This window comes from Ascaphus truei, chromosome 5, assembly GCF_040206685.1.
Source record: "Ascaphus truei isolate aAscTru1 chromosome 5, aAscTru1.hap1, whole genome shotgun sequence".
NCBI lineage: Eukaryota > Metazoa > Chordata > Amphibia > Anura > Ascaphidae > Ascaphus > Ascaphus truei.
The window spans coordinates 137,182,257-137,202,386 of NC_134487.1; the positions used below are offsets into that span (position 1 = coordinate 137,182,257).

A 20,130-nucleotide genomic window follows, 5' to 3' on the forward strand; every position below is an offset into this window, starting at 1 on the left:
ATCTGTTTAAAGCCCCCTCCCCCTAATGTTTCTGTTAAATCTCTCTGCCTTCAGTGTAATCTGTTAAAAGCCCCCTCCCCCCTGTTTCTGTTAAATCTCTCTGCCTTCAGTGTAATCTGTTTAAAGCCCCCTCCCCCCTAATGTTTCTGTTAAATCTCTCTGCCTGTGTTGCTGTGAGTGCAGTGTATGTAAATGTGGGGAGGGGGAGTGGGTTATAACCCCACCTCCTTGACTGTGATCTGTATAAAGCCCCCTCCCCCTAATGTTTGTTAAATCTCCCTGCCTGTATTGCTGTGAGTGCAGTGTATGTAAATGTGGGGAGGGGGGGGGACAACCCCATGTGCATACTGTGAGGTCTAACCACCCTCACCCAGTACCCACAAGGGAGGCCTACCCACATACTGTTGGGGAAACACCCCACCCCCAGTACCCACAATAAAAACAACAGTGACCCACAATAAACATCATTCTATTTATTAAATACATTACCCACCCCCTGTGCCCCCCCATAAATACATGATTTATTATTTTACAAACAGGGTTCATAACGCAGCCCCACGCGAGTCCCCGGTGGGCTGGCGGGGCACCTGGACAGACCTACAGGGTACCAGCAGCCCTTTTCAAACAGGTTCTGGAGGCCTGCTGGTGGATCCCGCCAGCACCATGGCCCCCAGGTGGTCTCCTTGCTTCACCGTGGGCCACAATTGGGTCCCCACGGTAGGCCCAAGGATGTCTGGGAGCCCTGGGTCAGACCCACAGGCGTTTGTGGGGCCTCGGGTGGTTCCCACGGGGGTCTGGGGAATTCACGGGTGCTCACTATGGGTCCGCGGTGCCCCCACAGAAGTGGGACCACACATCATCATCCCCGCACCTACGGGTCGGCGGTGCCCCCACAGAAGTGGGACCACACATCATCATCCCTGCATGTGTCACCTGTGGAACCACCAGCCTGGTACCCGTGAGATACCCGAGGAAACCACAGGTGGTCTCCAGAGGTCTCACGCGGAACCACGGAACAAACCCTGAATGTAAAAAAAATAAACCTGGCCTATACATTCAATACATACACCCCCCACCCCCCAACACCTACAGTACAATAATGTGCAAAATAACTATTATCCAGATATGGATAATAGATTAATTGCCCATCATTAAAAACATTAACTAGCATATTCAAATAAATAAAGTGCTACTGACCTCATCAATACAAAGTGTCCGTCGCCAGCAACATCCTTGTCTTGTCCACAAAATACATTGCCAAAACAAAGCCAATACATTGCAATTACATTCAGATATCAATTAACCCCTTAAACACCTTATCAGATAATAACCGCAACGGTAATTAAGGGGTTAAGCCACACTGGCCTGATACCCACCTTTCACCCATGAATTTGTACAGTGGCTTCATCATGCAACTACAGTATATATATATATATATATATATATATATATATATATATATACATATATATATATATATATATATATATATATATATATATATACTTGTATATATATATATATATATATATATATATACAGAGAGAGAGAGAGAGAGAGAGAGAGAGAGAGATACAGTATATACACACACATGATGAACCAATATACAAATAAATGTAGAAGGGTTATCAAAACCATACTGTCCTACAAACAACACTTCTCCATACAGACACACTACATTACAATGAATTTCCTTTAATAATCCTAACTGATCTTACAATCTAAATCATCACATGACAATGAAACACCTCACATTCCAATCCATACATTGCATTTACATTGTATAAATGATGCATAAAATCTATGCACCATATACATTCTGCAAATGAATGTTAACAATATCATTGCAAGCTAAATACAAATACACTGGCGACACACTTTATTCGAGCTTGGCTAGTCCCACGAATTCGGGTATACCCGGGTGTATTGAGGTTTGTGACTGTTTTCTGCCCGAGTGCATTGAGTTATTTTCCAAGCAGGGATTGAAGCATTTTATTCCCGCTGGCTGCAATACTGCACAGTATATATATATAAACTGCATTACAATTCATGAATTTATGCCATCTGGTAGACACGCGAAGCATTGCAGCCTATTAAATCCTAATCATTATCATTTAACAGATCAGCCGCCCATCAGCCAGGCATGAACCCAGGCTGGGAAGGCAAACGCAACGGGGCTTGTCAGAGGTTAGGAGCGGCGCATTCCAGGTATCTGCCAGGTACATACCGGGTATTTGCTCGAATAAAGTGTGTCGGTGCAGTACTGTACTCTAAACAAGTCAACTATTTTAACCAATCAAGTAAACAAAAATCAATTAGCAATCATTATTTACATCCCTAAACAATTGACAGTCCATCCCGAACAATGAAACAATTAACTAATTCACGCCTCGAGCAGAACAATTCAGCATGTGAAAAAATATACAAAGAGCCAACCGGAATACAAACTTTAAAACTAAGGCTAGCCCTGACCTCCCTCAAACACACAATACAGTACAATATCAACAATGACATCTATCTAATTTTAAAATACTTTAAACACACATTTAAGCATAGCTGCATAGTCAAATTAATTTAAAACACATCAAATCAAGCTTTTAAAACAACATAATTTCTTACCCTGTATGTATATATCTCTCTAGACATATATACATACATACATACAGTGTTTGTTTACGTGTCACGGTCACGTGATCGGGACCTTTAAATGCAGAGGGATACCGGCACCTCATAAAGGGGCCTGTATCTCGGGGAGCAGGGGGTCCCCCGACCTGAAACCAACGCGGTTCAGCTCCGGAGTCCCCCTGCACATCTACACTATGAAAAAAAATGTATTTTAAATAATTTTTAATGTGCCGATGTTTGCGTAGAGAGAGCAGCGGTTCTCTCTCTGCTGCAAACACATCTCGCCAGGGGATGGCCTATAGTATCATTGATGTGCATATACAGTACTGTATGTGTATGTTAGGGGTTATAGGGGTTGTTGTTATACAGTATATACTGTATATATACAGTATATACTGCATTACAATTCATGAATTTCTCGGCTTCAAAGACAACAGCTCGCAAACGCCCCCATGCGTTTTTACATGGCATTGCAGTATTGCAGCCAGCGGGGATAAAATGCTTAAATCACAGCCGCGATATAACGCTATATACCCCGGGAGAAAATGACACAAAACCGCAGATAACCGGGATACTCCGAAATTCGCGGAGCTAGCCAAGTAAGAATAAAGTTGGTTGGTAGTGTATTTATAATAAAGCAGTTTCCATTTTATACACTTGCCCCAATATCATTCTTTGAGGGGATTTCACCCACCACCCTGGGAGTGCTGGGGGCAGACACTATCCTGAATGAGATCTCGCTTCATCGCAGATTGATCAGGATACCTCTGAGTACCAGCACTCACACAGTGCCGTGTAAGTGAAAATTATATATTTATTTACTCTATCATACCTTCAGGTGCAGGTGTTGGCACACAAATCGGGTCTATTAACCCCTTCTAGTGCCAGCACTGAGCATTTATAATACACCATACTGATACTGGCTGTCTCTCTGTGCATTCACACAGAGGGGGAGCCAAGCAGAAACGGAGTGTGCAGTATCCAGACGTAACCAGCAGGATACCTCTGAGTACCAGCACTCACACAGGGCCGTGAGAAGACCACCTACCAGATGTCAGAACACAGAAGCGGAAGATGACCGTGTGAGCTCTACCTCAGAAGATTTCAAGATACCTTTATACAACAGCACTCACACAGGGCCGTGTGAGTAAGATTTTATCTTTATTTGCATCACTCATTTCCCAGTTTGTTGCTCTAGATGGGGCCTTAGACCGGCGTTGTTTGCTTTGATTTCACCTCAACAGGGTTATTATATCCCCTTCTCATTCGTATTGTGCTCCCCAGTTCCTCTTTCTCTTTGTTAAGCAATGGGCATGAACACCCAAAGTTTTCATGGCTATAATGCAATCTTGGAATCTAAACTTATCTAACATGCTTTATATCACATATATTTAACTGAAATCCTTCAGTTCTTTTAAAGCAGCTATCCAGGCCATTTTCATTGCTTATTTATTTTTATTTGCAGCATTCAAACTAGCCGGTCTGCTAAAGGTGAACTCCTGGTTCCCTAGGTACATACACTATTAGTTGCCCGTGTTCCTGCTGTAAATTCAAAGAAGACAACTGGTATTGTCCAATAGGAAGCTGCAACGTAATCCATTGGCAGCGGGTCACATGGGATTTGGTGGCCATTTTTATTTCATTATCGGTAGCTGAAACATCGGCTTTTAAAACTCAGTATCTACAAAACCTGGGGGTCCCCAGAGCTAACAATAGTGTAGTTCTGCTCTGGAGGCCTCCTGGTTTTTATTCTTTAAAAACACAAACATAAAAAAAACAACAACAAATAGGTTGGATTTCATCTTTAAATGTAGGAATTCTGTGAAATCTTGTGTAGCCATGTCTAGGATTGGTGTACATATCTCTTTCTCATGTTGGCAGTAACCCTGGTAAGTGTGCAGGAGTGCCAGCAACAATCAATGGAGGTTTGCCCTCACACCCTGGTGAGGTGTCATATGTCCCCAAAGGAAGTGACAACATGCAGTGTGTTCCCACTTAGGATACAGGGCATGTTTGTTCTCCGGGGGGTGATATAAGACACAGCACTGCCTAAAGTTAGAAGTTCAGTTTCCTGTTGTTGAGCTGCTCAGTTCAGTGAGAGGCACGTGAAGGTCTGCAACAATGTTGCAGTGTCTCCTGCTAGCTGTGAGTCAGTGAGCAGATGCAGCAGAGTTAGAGGAGCTGAGAGAGACAAAGCAGCTCAAGAGAGGAGCTTACAGCAGCCAGAGAAGCTGGGGAATCTCTTTAAGAGTAGAGGTGGAAAGCAGATCTATTAGGGTAAGGGACCTTCCTAATGGAATGCTGCAAGGAGATGAGTGGCTGAGCTGTTATCTGTGAGGGGCAGTTTGCCCATACCAACCATCAATAAAGATGCCCTGTTTGAATATACCTCCACTGTGTGAGTGTGAAGTTACTCAGCAGTGGATGGCACCACCAAGAAGGAGTTCCTCACCAGGACCATCTCCCTGCGGAAGCACAGATCCTGATGAGGTGGAGGCGCTGCACTGGATATAGGTAGGACTCGCACACACTACCTCAGCTACCTGTCCTGATGACATCCCCTAATACCATCAAGCGGGAGACTCAGGAGTCCTGTTACTTGCAGGTGCACCACCATACACGATCACGTAATGGGGATTGGTTAGATTACCCGGGCCAATGTGAGATTGGGGGGGGGGAAACCCGTTACAATTGGAGGCGCTGCTGAGATACCTGTCAACAGGACAGGCTTTTGCTAGGCACACTAGGAAACAGGGAGAGTGTCTGCTGCCACACTGAGCTGGAAAGGGAAAATCTAGGGGTAGTCAGGAGAACGAAAAACCTCGCAAAGCACGCCCTAGACTGACCTAAGGGGTTAGTGAGTCTGGAGCCGGGGGCTATAGCTGTCCTAGTCACCTTGAGGTAGCGCTAGGGGTAGGATGCCTGAAGGGATAGCCTGTTAACGTGGTCAGGAATTCTGGAGAGGATCTGCACTAGGCTAGCCAACAGGAGGTAGACGCCCAAGTACTGCATGGAAGAGCCAGAGTACTCTAGTCTCCATTCCAGATCACTTACCGAAGGGAGCACAGACTGGAGGAAGGAGATACAGTAGACACAGTAAGAGTGAGCCTAGCCTGAGGTAGTGCAAACACGAGTCAGATCTACGTTAGGTACACAAGGTGGTGCACAAGGCATGTTTGTTGTATCGGTATGGCAGCTGCCCCGCAGAGAGGAGCTCCATGTACAATCAGAACGAACACAGTAATCCAATGGCGACCGCAAGAATGGAGGATCCGCGCGGTGCGGAAGGTCCAAAATGGCGGACGGAGGCCGATGGAGAGAGCGCACATGGCGTGTGTGCGGGTGAAGAGCAAGCTACAGAAGCGACTTTTGTGAGCCTGCTATGGAGTGGTGCTAAAGCTGTGGCTGCGCCGTTTCTGTCCTGTCTGGGGTCTAGGGGCAATACCCCCGAGGATACTGAGTGATGTGTGGAGAGCCTGTGGAAATTGAATGTCAGTCGGCATGCCAATGGTTAAATGCTACCTCAACATTCAAAGAGACTGATGGTGCGAATCAAAATGGCGGTTCCGGCTTCCCTGGGAGACCGCGTGGGCCAGTTGCAGGAAATTCTGCAAATGCTAAAATTGCAGAAAGTTGGCCAGGATTGGTGCCAAAAGAAAAACCCCACCCTGCGGGGAAGTTTGGCGCGAAAGCTGGAGCCGCGCCCTCAGGGACTGTGACGGACTCAGAGCCCCTCCCCGGTGATGTGAGTGACTCAGCGCAGAGCCAGAACCACTCCCTTATAGAGCATGCCCCTCCTTTACAGTCCACCAGGGGGAGCAAGCGCAGTGAACAGCGATCAGCAACCGCTGTTCATACTAAAGACAGTACAGAATGCAGAGAAGCACACCCGCAGTTGTATGGAGCCTGGCGATACAAAGGGGGGAAAATATCCTTTCTGGTGTGCCCGTGTCTACAAAAGAAATTGAACCTGACTGGTGGTATGGACTTTAACCATGTTAGGTTACCCATAAAATACCGGGTGGCCTGGGTGGATGGAGAGGGGTGCATAAGATGTGCTTGTGACCAGTGTGAATTCCCAGGTGGCAAATCGACCTGGGGTCCCAAGTGTGCCTGCTGTGGGGCACAGTTCCAAGAGCCTGTGCTGCTGCAGGCTACGGAAAAGAAAGAACCAACGGCGGAGAAGAGCGCGACCACAGTGGAGGTACCGGAGCACTCCAGCTTCGTACCAGCAACCACTGGTTGTATCGCAGAAGAACCCGGTGACTACCTTGCGGAGGATCCGATCGTGATATCCTCCGAGGAAGAGGTGGAAGTCTCGTCGGTGGTGATGCGCCTACCGGCGGACCACTACAGCGGTGCGGTGAAAGAACCGGCACTTACCTGTGTCGCAGCAGAGCGAAGTCTCTTGTTGCCGGTACAGAGACAACCTGAGAGGCGGAGTCCCACGGACGTGGTGACTGGCGGAGCAGACGGTGGAGAGGAACCCATCCCGAGCCGATGGAGCGGTGAGATACATCCATACCCTCTACAGGCTCCGGTGGTGGCAACGGCGGAGAAAAGCCTAGCCCAGGCCCGAACGGAGCGGAGAGCAGAACCATCACTTCCGGTGGCGGATGTCGTTCTGGAGGAAGAGGTTCCGGTTGGGAACCCAACGCAAGATGGCGGCGAGTCCAGCAAGATGGCCGTGTCCTCTCGGCCAAGCAGCTGTACCAGGTTGCCTGGGTCCGAGAAGAGCCAGCAGGCCCTGCGGAAGCCTGAGAACCCGGACACGGATGAACCGGAGTGCCAGTCCGATGGTACTGGGCAAGGTAGCGAGAAGTTGCGGGTCGTAGCCCTGCGTATGCCGGCAGTGTTTCCCTATGCCCAACCCCCGGCCATAGTTAAAACCCCTGCCCCTGTCACTTTTTCCTATGGGTCCCAGTCTAGCCAAGGGTTTTCTGGGGAGTCCCGAGCCACTTCTGAAGAATGGACTGGGGAAAACTTGGACTGGGGCGAGTGCTTTACATCCGATGAGGGATCGGGGAGGGAAATGGCTATGCAAAGAATGTTATACTGCACTGATGATAGTAATAGTACTGTTGGTGTAAGGTGTAGGCCTAAGAGCCTTGGGTCAAATCCTAAGCCAGGGATTGTGGGTTCCTTTGATGAGGATAGGGGATATGGCACTGATGAGGAGGAAGGATCAGGGGAAGAAGATTGGGATCCTGGCGGGTTAGACGAGAAGTGGTGTAGTCAAGAGGGGATAGTCTACGTCCACAGGAGATGCATTAGGGAGGTTTATGAGCATGATCCTTTCAGTCCATTAGCATCCATGCCAGGATTATGGGCTGATTGTGGGTGTCCAGTATGTCACCCAGAGTGTTACCGCATTGATACTCTAAGCCCAGTTGACCATGCTGTGCGCAAGCCACCTTGAGAGGGTATGGGGGTACCAGTCATGGGTTCTACAGAAGGGAATAATTCTGGGTGTTACACATCTCGTTAGGATGTATCTGTTATAATGTTTTGAGAAAAGATATGTACTGTAATAATGTGTTGTTATGTTTTGCAGTGCTACCTGAAGGAAGGTTCCGCAAATTTAGGTTCCAAGCGAGGACGTTGGAATTCCACCAGGGGGAGAATGTAGCCATGTCTAGGATTGGTGTACATATCTCTTTCTCATGTTGGCAGTAACCCTGGTAAGTGTGCAGGAGTGCCAGCAACAATCAATGGAGGTTTGCCCTCACACCCTGGTGAGGTGTCATATGTCCCCAAAGGAAGTGACAACATGCAGTGTGTTCCCACTTAGGATACAGGGCATGTTTGTTCTCCGGGGGGTGATATAAGACACAGCACTGCCTAAAGTTAGAAGTTCAGTTTCCTGTTGTTGAGCTGCTCAGTTCAGTGAGAGGCACGTGAAGGTCTGCAACAATGTTGCAGTGTCTCCTGCTAGCTGTGAGTCAGTGAGCAGATGCAGCAGAGTTAGAGGAGCTGAGAGAGACAAAGCAGCTCAAGAGAGGAGCTTACAGCAGCCAGAGAAGCTGGGGAATCTCTTTAAGAGTAGAGGTGGAAAGCAGATCTATTAGGGTAAGGGACCTTCCTAATGGAATGCTGCAAGGAGATGAGTGGCTGAGCTGTTATCTGTGAGGGGCAGTTTGCCCATACCAACCATCAATAAAGATGCCCTGTTTGAATATACCTCCACTGTGTGAGTGTGAAGTTACTCAGCAGTGGATGGCACCACCAAGAAGGAGTTCCTCACCAGGACCATCTCCCTGCGGAAGCACAGATCCTGATGAGGTGGAGGCGCTGCACTGGATATAGGTAGGACTCGCACACACTACCTCAGCTACCTGTCCTGATGACATCCCCTAATACCATCAAGCGGGAGACTCAGGAGTCCTGTTACTTGCAGGTGCACCACCATACACGATCACGTAATGGGGATTGGTTAGATTACCCGGGCCAATGTGAGATTGGGGGGGGGGGAAACCCGTTACACTTGTGCTGTGGTTTGTGTTTTGATACTTTGTACTGGTAACATTTGCTTCCTTTCTTGTAGTATTCTTGCTGAACAAAAGGCATAGTGAACACTATGGGCAAGATTCTCAGAAGTCTGTTAAATACTTCAATTAAAGTATTGTTACGTGCTAACAGGGATACCGGGGATCTTCAAAGCTCCACAATTATGCATTAGGAGCTGATTTCAGCTATAATGAGCCCTTGTGTTATTATAATGGGCGTTAGTGCTAATGATATGCAAAAGAGATGTTCCCTGCAACATTGCATATCCATAGGGCTCCAGTATAGTTAATGCAAGGATTTAACATAATGTTAGGTCATAGCTACAAGTGGTGTTGCTCCTATCCAGACCTTAAATCTGTCTTTTTGGGATATAGGATGAGTTCTCTATCTTATTTTTCTTCTTTAATTAAACAACTTTTCAGGGACCTTATAGAAGTAACGCCATCTTTGGGTGAGATATGCAGGGCCGCCAACAGATTTCTCAGGGCCCAGGACTACAATTTCAACAGCCCTCCTCCCCCACCCTGCGTACTGTATGTCAGCGGTATTGCTAGCCCACCCCCCCTTTTACACCTCAAGAGCCCCGTCTATTTCCCCCTCTTTCCATGTATTTCCTTCCCCATCTCACTCTTACCCCCTTTCTTCCTCACTCGACTCTTATACCCCTTCTCTCCTCACTTTCTTCCATCAATTACCCCTCTCCTCACACTCATTCCCACCCCCGTCACACACACAATAATTACCCACACACAAAATACATACTGTACAAAATCCCCCACCCCATTATACAAAAAAAAAACCCAAATACATTAAAAACACCCCCAAATACATACAACCCCCTCCAAGCCAAACCACCCCACCCCCAAATACATACAACAAAAAACACCCCCCAAATACATACAACACCCCCACCCCACAAATACATACCAAGCCCCAAAATACATACAAACCTCTCCACCCCCAAATACATACAACCCCCATACCCAAATACATTAAAAAAACACCCCCCAAATATATACAACCCTCTCCACTCCCCAAATACATACAATCACCTACCCCCAAATACATACAACCCACCCCCACCCCCAAATACATAACAAACACCCCAAAAAACATACAATGCCCCCCAAATACGTACAACCTCCCAAATGCATACAAAACACCACCCTGAATGTATATATTTTTTAAACCCTACCCCCCCAAATACATTCAAAACACACTTACCTTGGGGATGGTCCCAGGTCTCTGGTGCCCCGGCTCTCCCCCAGCTGCTGCAGGCCTCCTTCTCTCCAGTGCTGTTTAGGTTTCCCTTCCTCACTCTCTCACACCGTGCCTCTCTCTCTCTCACTTTCTTCATTGGGCCTCTCTCTAATACCAGTGCACGCACTGACATCAGAGAAAGGCCTTGCATGGGATAATGAGGGAGGCCCGCAGCTGGGGAGAGCCGGGGCCCGGCAGCTAAACAAAGCAGTTGGACTAGGGCCGAACTTCTTTGCCCAGCTGCCAGTCATCTCGTTGCCGCCGGACCCCAGCTCTCCCAAGCTGCGGGCCTCCCTCAGTGTCCCTAACCGAGCCTCTATCATGCCGGTGTGCACCAGAAGCTGAAGCTTCTGGCGCGCGCTGATATCAGAGGCCTGGAAAGCACCAGGGTCAGATAGAGGTAGAGTGAGGGAGAGGCAGGCCCACCTGAAGCTGGGCCCGGCAGCAACAAGAGGACCAGCAGCCGGGCAAAGAAGTAGCATCAGCCGGCCGGGCCCCCCGCAGCCACAGGGCCTAGGACACTAGTCCTGGCTTCCCCCCCCCCCCCCCTGTCGATATCCCTGGAGATATGCTTTACGCCATGTTATTTAAAGCTAACCCAGTGCTAACGTCACATGTTGTTAAGCCTATGCTAGTGAGATAACTAAGGACCATTGTTTTTGCATATATTTAGCTTTGTGGATACCTGTTAAATCCAGGAAAACTAACGGACGATACCTGTTTAGGTAGCATCATGTTACTAACCCAGATTTAATGGACTTCTGAAGATCTACCCCTACGACAGAAGTATTCCAAGCCAGACAATCCCAAGTTTTCAAATTAAAACCTTTTCAACATAACTCCATCTTTAGATTACAAGTCTTGAAAGAGCCACAAGATCTTACCTCACATTAATATCAAGTTCTTCCATCACAGTCAGTAGGTATGGGGGGCTGGGAAGTCAGTGCCTTATGATTAAGCTTGTCCTGTAAAGAACACAAAGTAAAAGCAAAGGTTAAAAAGAGAGGTTAAAAATGCATATTAGATGTTTGAAGCAGCTAATTACCTTTAAGTCATCAGAACAAGGGGGCTCCAGAACCCATACAGTACAAATAGAGAATGCACTCATAAAAACTATTAATCTGTAATGAGTCTTGCATAAACCAATGTACCCACTGACATAGTAGCTACAGTACTTGAACAGATGTAGCCATATTTGTTGCACCTTGCAGTGGGATATTTAAATAATAATCCTTCAGAACAGGACCTTACTGGCTAATAATGCCCTGGCTGAGTTAAAGTCCCTCGGCTTTGCCTCGGGCCTTCAACTCTTCCAGCCAGGGCATTATTGACCAGTAATGCCCTGTTCTGAGGGGATTATTACTATTATGGGCTAATTGTATCTTTTTTTTCATAAATAATACACTTTTGGACAGTTATATATATTTTTTTTTATTAAGATAATATTGTACATTTTGTTTTGAACTTTTACTACACTTATTGCTTATTAAAATACATTTGTTCATTTCCATTACAAACACAATTTGAAAACATATGTTTTAAAGAATGGTCATTCGTTAATGTTAAGTTATTTTTGGCAACATTTTTGGAAATGGCTTGATTTTCTATAGTGAGGAGAGTTGATTGAGCTGGTTATTTGTTTGCAGTTTGTGTGTTTACACTTGGCAGTTTGTCTTTTAGAGTAGTAGGTAGTATTGTTGTCGGGTCAGTTGCCTTTTCTAAAAATGTACTGTAACTCCAACTCTCCCGTTGCTTATTCGTTGGTGTCCAGTAACTTTTTAAGGATCCTTCCATTCTATGGCCTGTGACTACCATTGTCTCCCTTGCTTCTAGTCCTGCTGTACTCAGTGTTTGGACGGTTGTTGCTCTGATTGAGTGGGTAGTATAGAGATGAGAAATTTCCCGCCCCCCTCCCGTTCCCCCACCTTTTTATTTTTTGTTTCTATGGTATTTCCATCTGTCGCAATATTGAATGTCAATATTACTATTACTAGTTTATGTTAAAAGATATCTGATGTTATAATGTATACTGTTAAAAATGGAAAAACTTTTGAAAATATAAATAAAGAGATATTTAAAAAAAAATGGGCATTTTGTGGTATTTTAGATAAATATTTCTCTAATGATTTTATTGGGCTGTAGGGACTTTCAGTGTTTTCATACATTGCTCCACGGTAATTTCTTCTACTACAGGGGTGCACAAACTGAGAGGTGCAAGATTTTCTTGGGGGGAGCGTGGCGGCGCTTGCAGGGGCCCCGCGATCTTCCCCAAAGCATTTAAATGAAATGCCGGGGGAGCGTGCAAGGCCTCTGTAAATTTCTTTACCTTGTCTCCGGTGGCTTCTGGTGACGCGTCGCCATGGCAATGCGGCATCAAATTACGCCGCAGGGTCACATGACATCGTGACTTCAGAAACGCCGGAGACAACATGAGGGGAGGGTAGGTGCGAGCATGGGGGAGAGCAGGCAGGGGGGCGCAGAGGAAAACGTTTGCACTCTCCTTCTCTACTAGGTTAAAAAAGGACGCTGTCATTTTTTGTTTTCTCATTAAATGAAAGGGTTGCAAATGTTTTTTCTTCATCCGTCTGTATTACAAATTCTGTTGCGGGTAATTCCCTTTGTCCTTCTCTGCCTCTTCGGTCACAAAAAAAACTGGACATCAAACAATACTTTATTGAATACTCCTTCTGGGGTACGGATGTCTATATAATTTGATTTCCTTTGTTTTTTTTAGGTCCTATTCACTAATAGGATGTGATTTTGTTTTATCATTTGACGTCTTTTTCATTTTTTTAAAAACTGATAAAAAATATATTGTTGGCCGAAATAAAATCTGAATCATTCATTACATTTATTTTTTCTTGAATCTGGTGGGCTATTTATATGACGGTTAATAGATACATAAGGATACGTAGCTATATTGATTTCCAGTTTCTTTTCTTACACTAGCATATAATTATTGCGTTAGTGTGTAATTAAGTTGCATAGGTTCAAGTTGTTCAAAATCAACATCTTTATTGTTTTCTGCAAGCCAATTTTTAAAAAGTTTTATGGCACATTTTGTTTGAATTTTAGTGTTTATTTCTCATTTTTGTCCATTTCTATTTGATCTAGATTTAATTCATCAAGAGGAATGTCCTTTTTTTGGCATTGATATATATTTTTTGCTCCAATGTTTTCTTGTTTTCTTATTTTTAAATTAGGAACTGTATTATATTTATTATTATTTTTTTCTCCATTTTGTAACCAATCCTTTATTGTTTGGTTTCCAAAAAGATTGAAAATAACGTTGGTAGTGAAAGACATTTCGTAACTTAAACTTGTACAATAACATGTAGGTTGTCTCGCTGATCTGTCGTAGAGGTATTACTCTAATACTGAGAGGTCTGCAATTTGTCAGGGGTCTCATATAGAAGAGAGGTGTGGGGGGAAGAGAGGTGTGTGGGGCGGAAGAAAGGTGTGGAGGGGAGTAAAAGAGGTGTGGGGGGGAGGACGAGAGGTGTGGGGGGGAAGAGAGGTGTGGGGGGGAAGAGAGGTGTGGGGGGGGGAAGAAAGGTGTGGGGGGAAGAGAGGTGTGTGGGGGGGAAGAGAGGTGTGTGGGAGGGAAGAGAGGTGAGGCAGGGGGAGAGAGGTGAGGCGGGAGAAAGAGGTGAGGCGGGGGAGAGAGGTGAGGCGGGGGAGAAAGGTGAGGCGGTGGGAGAGAGATGAGGCGGTGGGAGAGAGATGAGGTGGTAAGAGAGAGGTGAGGCGGTAAGAGAGGTGAGGGGGGAAAGAGAGAGGTGAGGGGGGAAAGAGAGAGAGAGGTGAGGGGGGAAAAGAGAGAGAGAGGTGAGGGGGGAAGAGAGAGGTGGGGGGAAAAGAGAGAGGTGGGGGGAGGAAAGAGAGAAGTGGGGGAAAAGAGAGAGTGGGGGGAAAGAGAGGTGAGGGGGGAAAGAGAGAGGTGAGGGGGATAGAGAGAGGTGAGGGGGAAAGAGAGAGGTCAGGGGAAAAGAGAGAGAGGTGAGGGGGGGGGGAAGAGAGAGGGATGAGGGGGGGGAAGAGAGAGGGATGAGGGGGGGAAAGAGAGAGGGGTGAGGGGGAAAAGAGAGAGGTGAGGGGGGAAAGAGAGGTGAGGGAGAGAGGTGAGGGGGGGAGAGAGAGGTGAGGGGGGGAAAGAGAGAGTTGAGGGGTTGAAAGAGAGAGGTGAGGGGGGAAGAGAGAGAGGTGAGGGTGGAAAGAGAGAGAGGTGAGGGAAAGAGAGAGAGGTGAGGGGAGGAAGAGAGAGAGGTGGGGGGGAAGAGAGGGGTGAGGGGGAAGAGAGGGGTGAGGGGGAGAGAGAGGTGAGGGGGGAAAGAGAGAGGTAAGGGGGGAAAGAGAGATGTGAGGGGGGGGAAGAGAGAGAGGTGAGGGGGGGGAGAGAGGTGAGGGGGGGAGAGAGAGGTTTGGAGGGGGGAAGAGAGAGGTGAGGAGGTGGGGAAGAGAGGTGAGGAGGGGGGAAGAGAGAGGTGAGGGGGAAAGAGAGAGGTGAGGGGGGAAAGAGAGAGGTGTGTGGGGGGGGAAAGAGAGAGGTGTTGGGGGAAAGGGAGAGGTTAGGGGTAAAGAGAGAGGTGAGGGGGAGAAGTGGGGGATGAGAGGGGAGATGGAGAGGTGGGTGGAGAACAGATGGGCAGAGAAGTGGGGGGGGTGGGGCAGTGATTTTAACTACAAACTAAATAAAAAAGAAATAAAAATGACCTTAGCACTATCTATACAAGTTGTGGAAGGAATATTACATTGTTGCAAGTAACACTAGTTGGGACCCGCCAGCTCCTGGCAGCACTAGCAGCTGTGAGAGAGACTGTGGAGCGTAGGGATCGGAGAGGAGCGGTGCGTGAGGAGCAGAGGGATCGATGAGGATCGGAAGTATCAGAGGGATCGAAGGGAGGCGCTGTGGTGGAGCTTGGAATCAGGACCAGTATTTACTGTTAACAGTTTACAAATGCTCTGCGCGCGCCGCCTGCATGTCCGAGAGCGGAATTCTGGGGAGTTTAAAAGAGTTAGCCAATCACGTGGCATATTACAGCTACGTCACTATTACCACTGAATGCTATGGAAAGTATGAGTTACCATTGGATACGTTGTGTATCACTCGGTGCAGTGGCCCCATCTGTTGTACTTTTTGCATTAAACTAGCAGAAGTTTTATCTCATATACAGAGATACCGCTGTTGTTGCACAGATACCTAGCAACGCCACTGAAATGAAAAAATATTGTATGTGAACCAGCAGCACAGACACTGAGGCAAAGGGCGTTACACAAGTTCCCCTCCATTATTAAACACATTACTTTAAGGAACCAGAAAGATCTCTTGTGTATTTCATAATACAGATTCTTAATTAACATCTTTTTTAATAGTTCTTGCAGATGATAAAAGCAATTTCTTTCATGTAAAATGAAGTCACTGAGATATAAGGAATAATGATGCACTGGGTCTCTTTGTTCCTGCAGCACACAGTATATAAAGCACTGACTCCATGTCTCCCAGCACATTGTTACAATGCACAGGTATAGAAAGATGTTTACAACCCTGTGCTCCCTGCTAATTCCTATTCGCAGATCACAGAGACCCGCAATTAAACTCTGATATATAATCTGATATATCCCAGTATAACACAGATGGATAAAATGATGAGAGGATGCTGTTGTAGTTTAGTTACCAACCCCAAAAAATGAACACACTACAGTACATGCAGTGCACACACAGAGTGCATACAGTGATAACAATACTGCTATTATTCATTATGCAAAAGACTGTATGAGTCCAATAATAAAAGTTTTGTTACGTGGCATTTCTACCTTCAGGGTGCATATGAATTACTGTGGATAAAACAGTTAGGTGTTCTAGTTTATTGTTATCATGTTACTGTAGCTTTGGAGATGTCAGGAGTTGCTTTAGATTTATCACTAAAACTCTTTCTAACCATAACAGATTCATTTAGACCTGAAACTCTGATATCTGCAATCCTTGTAATCCCAGCAGTAATGCAATAAAGTGACTTCTACCAATTACAGAAAAATTACATAAACAATCTCCACAACATATCCTTATATCTTTGCAAGACATTCAGAAAGCATTTCAATGATGGGGTATCCTTGGCATGGGAATATGAATAAGTTGTGCACAAGGTGTTGAGGAAAACAGGTAATATTAGGTATTTATTACACCCTGGGAATCTATTCTAATTTGTCTCAGTCACCACTGGATAAAGATACAGATACTGAAGCTATCTGTAGTTCTGCTACAAATTCAGGGGGGACTCGGTCTATAAAGAGTTGGTACCAGAAAGGAAAAGGAGCACGAACATAATATCCAAAACATTAATAATATGAGAATCCATGGCAAGGTATATTACATACAGTAGTAGTTGTTGTGTATGTTACTATGCATGACCATGTTACTATGCATGACCATGTTACTACTGTATGCATGACCATGTTACTACTGTATGTATGAATGACCATGTTACTATGCATGACCATGTTACTATGCATGAACATGCATTCATGTTGTCTCACTGAAGGGGCTAGGTTAACAATATCCATTCTATCCCACTGAAGAAGGCTTCTTCCTGAACTCCTCAACTTTACATCATTCAAGGTGCAGCTGCAATGTGAGGCTGCTATAATATTTCTATTATTATTATCAGCTCCCTTTTGCTGGAAGGAAAGAGATAAGAGAAGCAGAATCCACCAGATACCAGTTCAAGGTTGAAAGCGACTAAGGCATAAAGAAATATAACCTGCTCAACCTAGATTGACCAATGGTCAAAGACACAGATCAGTGCACAAGGGTAGGTAATGAACACTGAGAAAGAAAGAAACACCGGGTAGAGCAAAGGCACTACCTCCCGGATAAGTCCCTTGATATTGCATTCAGGATCTGTGAGGATATGCGATCCAGCATCACAGTGAAAACACACTATGAATCAAGCAATAATCTGCAAAAGCTTTCACCTTGACAAAGTCTGCTTATACGCAGTCGAAACGTTGGATTTACAGTATGCTGGATTAAAGTTTCTACTTTTGGATAAGACCGTGTATCTGGACTGTTTCCCCTCCCTGTGTTACTTCTTGGGGATTTGGCAGGACGATCCCCCTTGGTCCGTGGGCACCGGCAGGTGACATCTTATTTATCTGATTGTGTGTGTGCCAGATCACCTCTCCATTGCGTGTTACTGTCTTGCAGATTCTGAGCACCATTAGCAGATTATTGCTTGATTCATAGTGTGTTTTCACTATGATACTGGACATTTTACCTATGTGTGGGGTACTTTTCCCTATATCCTTTGTTCATTTGAAGATCTGTGGATATTACTCATTGAGAGGGAATCGAGTGAGGAGCCGATTTTATTACTCTGTTGCACTCCTTTGTGTGTTTTTTTTTGCGTGTTTTTTTTGAGCTTGCCATATTTATCATTAGCGCAACTATCATTTATTCACGTTTGATACATGGAGAATTTATGTAATCTCTCATTTGGTGTTACTCACAGAGCGGATACCTTAACACTGTCTGAGCAAGAAATCAATCGCATATTATTTAAAACCTCTGCGGAGGAAGCTTTTGGTCCTGATAGACCTAAAGACCATCTACGAGAGTTGGAACGTTTTAAAAAAACGGGAAATAGAACTGCACTCGCATGGCAACACATTGTCTGAATATTACAGACAACGATTGATACCACGTGGGTTTAGAATCAACAATAGACCCACGATCGGTTCCGGCAATCCCCAGTTCTGTGAGAAATGGTGCCAGGTCCTTAACAAAGCATCATTGGACCTTCCGATTCTGGTGGTAGAGGAGGTTGGCACACAATTATCCGATTCACGACGTGACATTTTAAAGGTGGAATTACTCATTGAGCATACAGTACCAGCACAGGAGCTGACACGCTCACATCTTTGGATGAGTTAAAAGTCAAATTGGAAAAATTCAAAAGTGATTTACTACACTTCAAGAAACAAAAATTTAAGAAAGTGACAGCAGACTACAAAGACGGACGTGTCTACCTTTGGCTAAAACCAGAGGGAAAAGCTAAAGCCAAGCCAAGAGGACATAAACCACAAGCAGAAAAGGATACCAGTGATTCAGATGGACTTTCATCTACAGAACGACCAAGGGATACAAGTCCACGCCCTTTTTTAGGACATCGATCAACCCCAGGGGGAGCAAAAGGCCCAGGCATGGGAAAAGACAAGGCCAAAGATCGTGTTCAACTCCGCTCCCAAACCAAGACTTGAGTATGGATTCTATGGTGGTCAACTTATCCAGTCATATCCTTACAGAATTGGAAATGGTGGTTTTATCAAAGGGACCATCAAATCAAATGATTTTAATATGGCAGTAGATTTCTTCGAGTTGGAGAGGAGTCTTAACATTAAATCTTTTTTCTCCTCTAGATCCATAGAGCAGACGAAGGATACCTCCATCGCACCTGTATCCACCATCGAGGAGACAACTAGGGGATGTAAGTTGAGATCCACCTTCATACCTCCCATTAAGAACCAGTCAGTTAGTATTTACATGAGACTAGTCAAAGCATATCTCACTAAATACACCAGACATAACTCTAAAATTAGAGTTATAATGAGAGACAAGCACTCAAAACCCTTACAGCAAATACAAAAATCATTGTGAAAAGAGCTGATAAGGGGGGTGCTTTAGTCATCCAAGATTATATTAGATATAAGGGGGAGGCATTACGCCAACTCTCTGACATTGAGAGTTATATCCCTTTATCTAGAGATCCCACGTTTGAATATGTTCATGAGATCAAAGGTATTATAGAGATGGGTCTAAACAACCGTTGGATCACAGAGAAGGAGGCGGAATATCTGTATATGGAACATCCTAAATGTCCAGTATTTTATATGCTACCTAAAGTGCATAAATGCATGGTAGACCCCCCGGGGAGACCTATTATTGCAGCGACCTATTCACTTAATCAGCCATTAGCGGTTTTTGTAGACAGGATCCTGCAACCAATAGTTCAACGTGTTCCCTCATATCTGAAAGACACCTCAGATTTTTTGAGTAAACTACGACTCATGACTGTACCCGTAGATGTTTGATCCTGGTGACTTTGGATGTGCCCAGCCTCTACACCATCATCCCTCATGATGATGGTCTAGGGGAGGTCAAAGAGGCTCTTATTTCCCATTATGCGGATTCCGTTCCTACAGAATACATTATGTTGTTGCTCCATTTTATATTATAGAAAAACTATTTCAAGTTTGAACATCAGCATTATCTACAGATTAAAGGGACGGCCATGGGAAGTAATGTGGCCCCCGCCTATTCTAATTTGTATATGGCACACTTTGAGCAGAATTACATTTACAGCACAGTATTTTATCAATACATGCACTGCTACTTCCGGTACATAGATGATATTTTCATTCTATGGAAGGGTACTGAGGGTCAACTGGTATCCTTCTTTGAGAATTTAAGTCAGCTTAACTCACGGTACGTTTTACCAATGCGTGGAGCAATACTTCTATTGCATATCTCGATGTCCTTGTCAGCTTGGAAAGTGGGGTGATACACACTGACGTCTACAGGAAACCCACAGACCGTAATGCGATGCTTACCAGCCCTTATCAAAGCTCTCCCTTTTTCACAGAAGGCATGTGTCTCTAGGATAACAGACAGACCAGAAAAATTGGGCCCTGCCATTAAAGATCTTAAGGAACGTTTCTTGGCTAGGGGTTATGCACCCACTA

At 45.3% G+C, this 20,130-nt stretch overlaps 1 protein-coding gene across 3 annotated transcripts in view; it reads right to left on the reverse strand.

Annotated features, from left to right (window-relative positions):
• Positions 1–20,130, reverse strand: part of HTR4 (5-hydroxytryptamine receptor 4) — a 460,473-nt gene that overhangs the window by 281,195 nt on the left and 159,148 nt on the right. For 2 of the 3 annotated variants that reach the window (XM_075600935.1, XM_075600937.1), the window contains exons 1-2: positions 15,144–15,315; positions 11,277–11,357 (exon numbers count right to left, since the gene is read on the reverse strand). In XM_075600935.1, the coding sequence (XP_075457050.1) occupies positions 11,277–11,302 (26 nt within the window). In that variant the 5' untranslated portion in view covers positions 11,303–11,357; positions 15,144–15,315. Of the gene's footprint in view, positions 1–11,276; positions 11,358–15,143; positions 15,316–20,130 lie in introns of those variants that run through there. The other variant, XM_075600936.1, reaches the window with a different exon arrangement.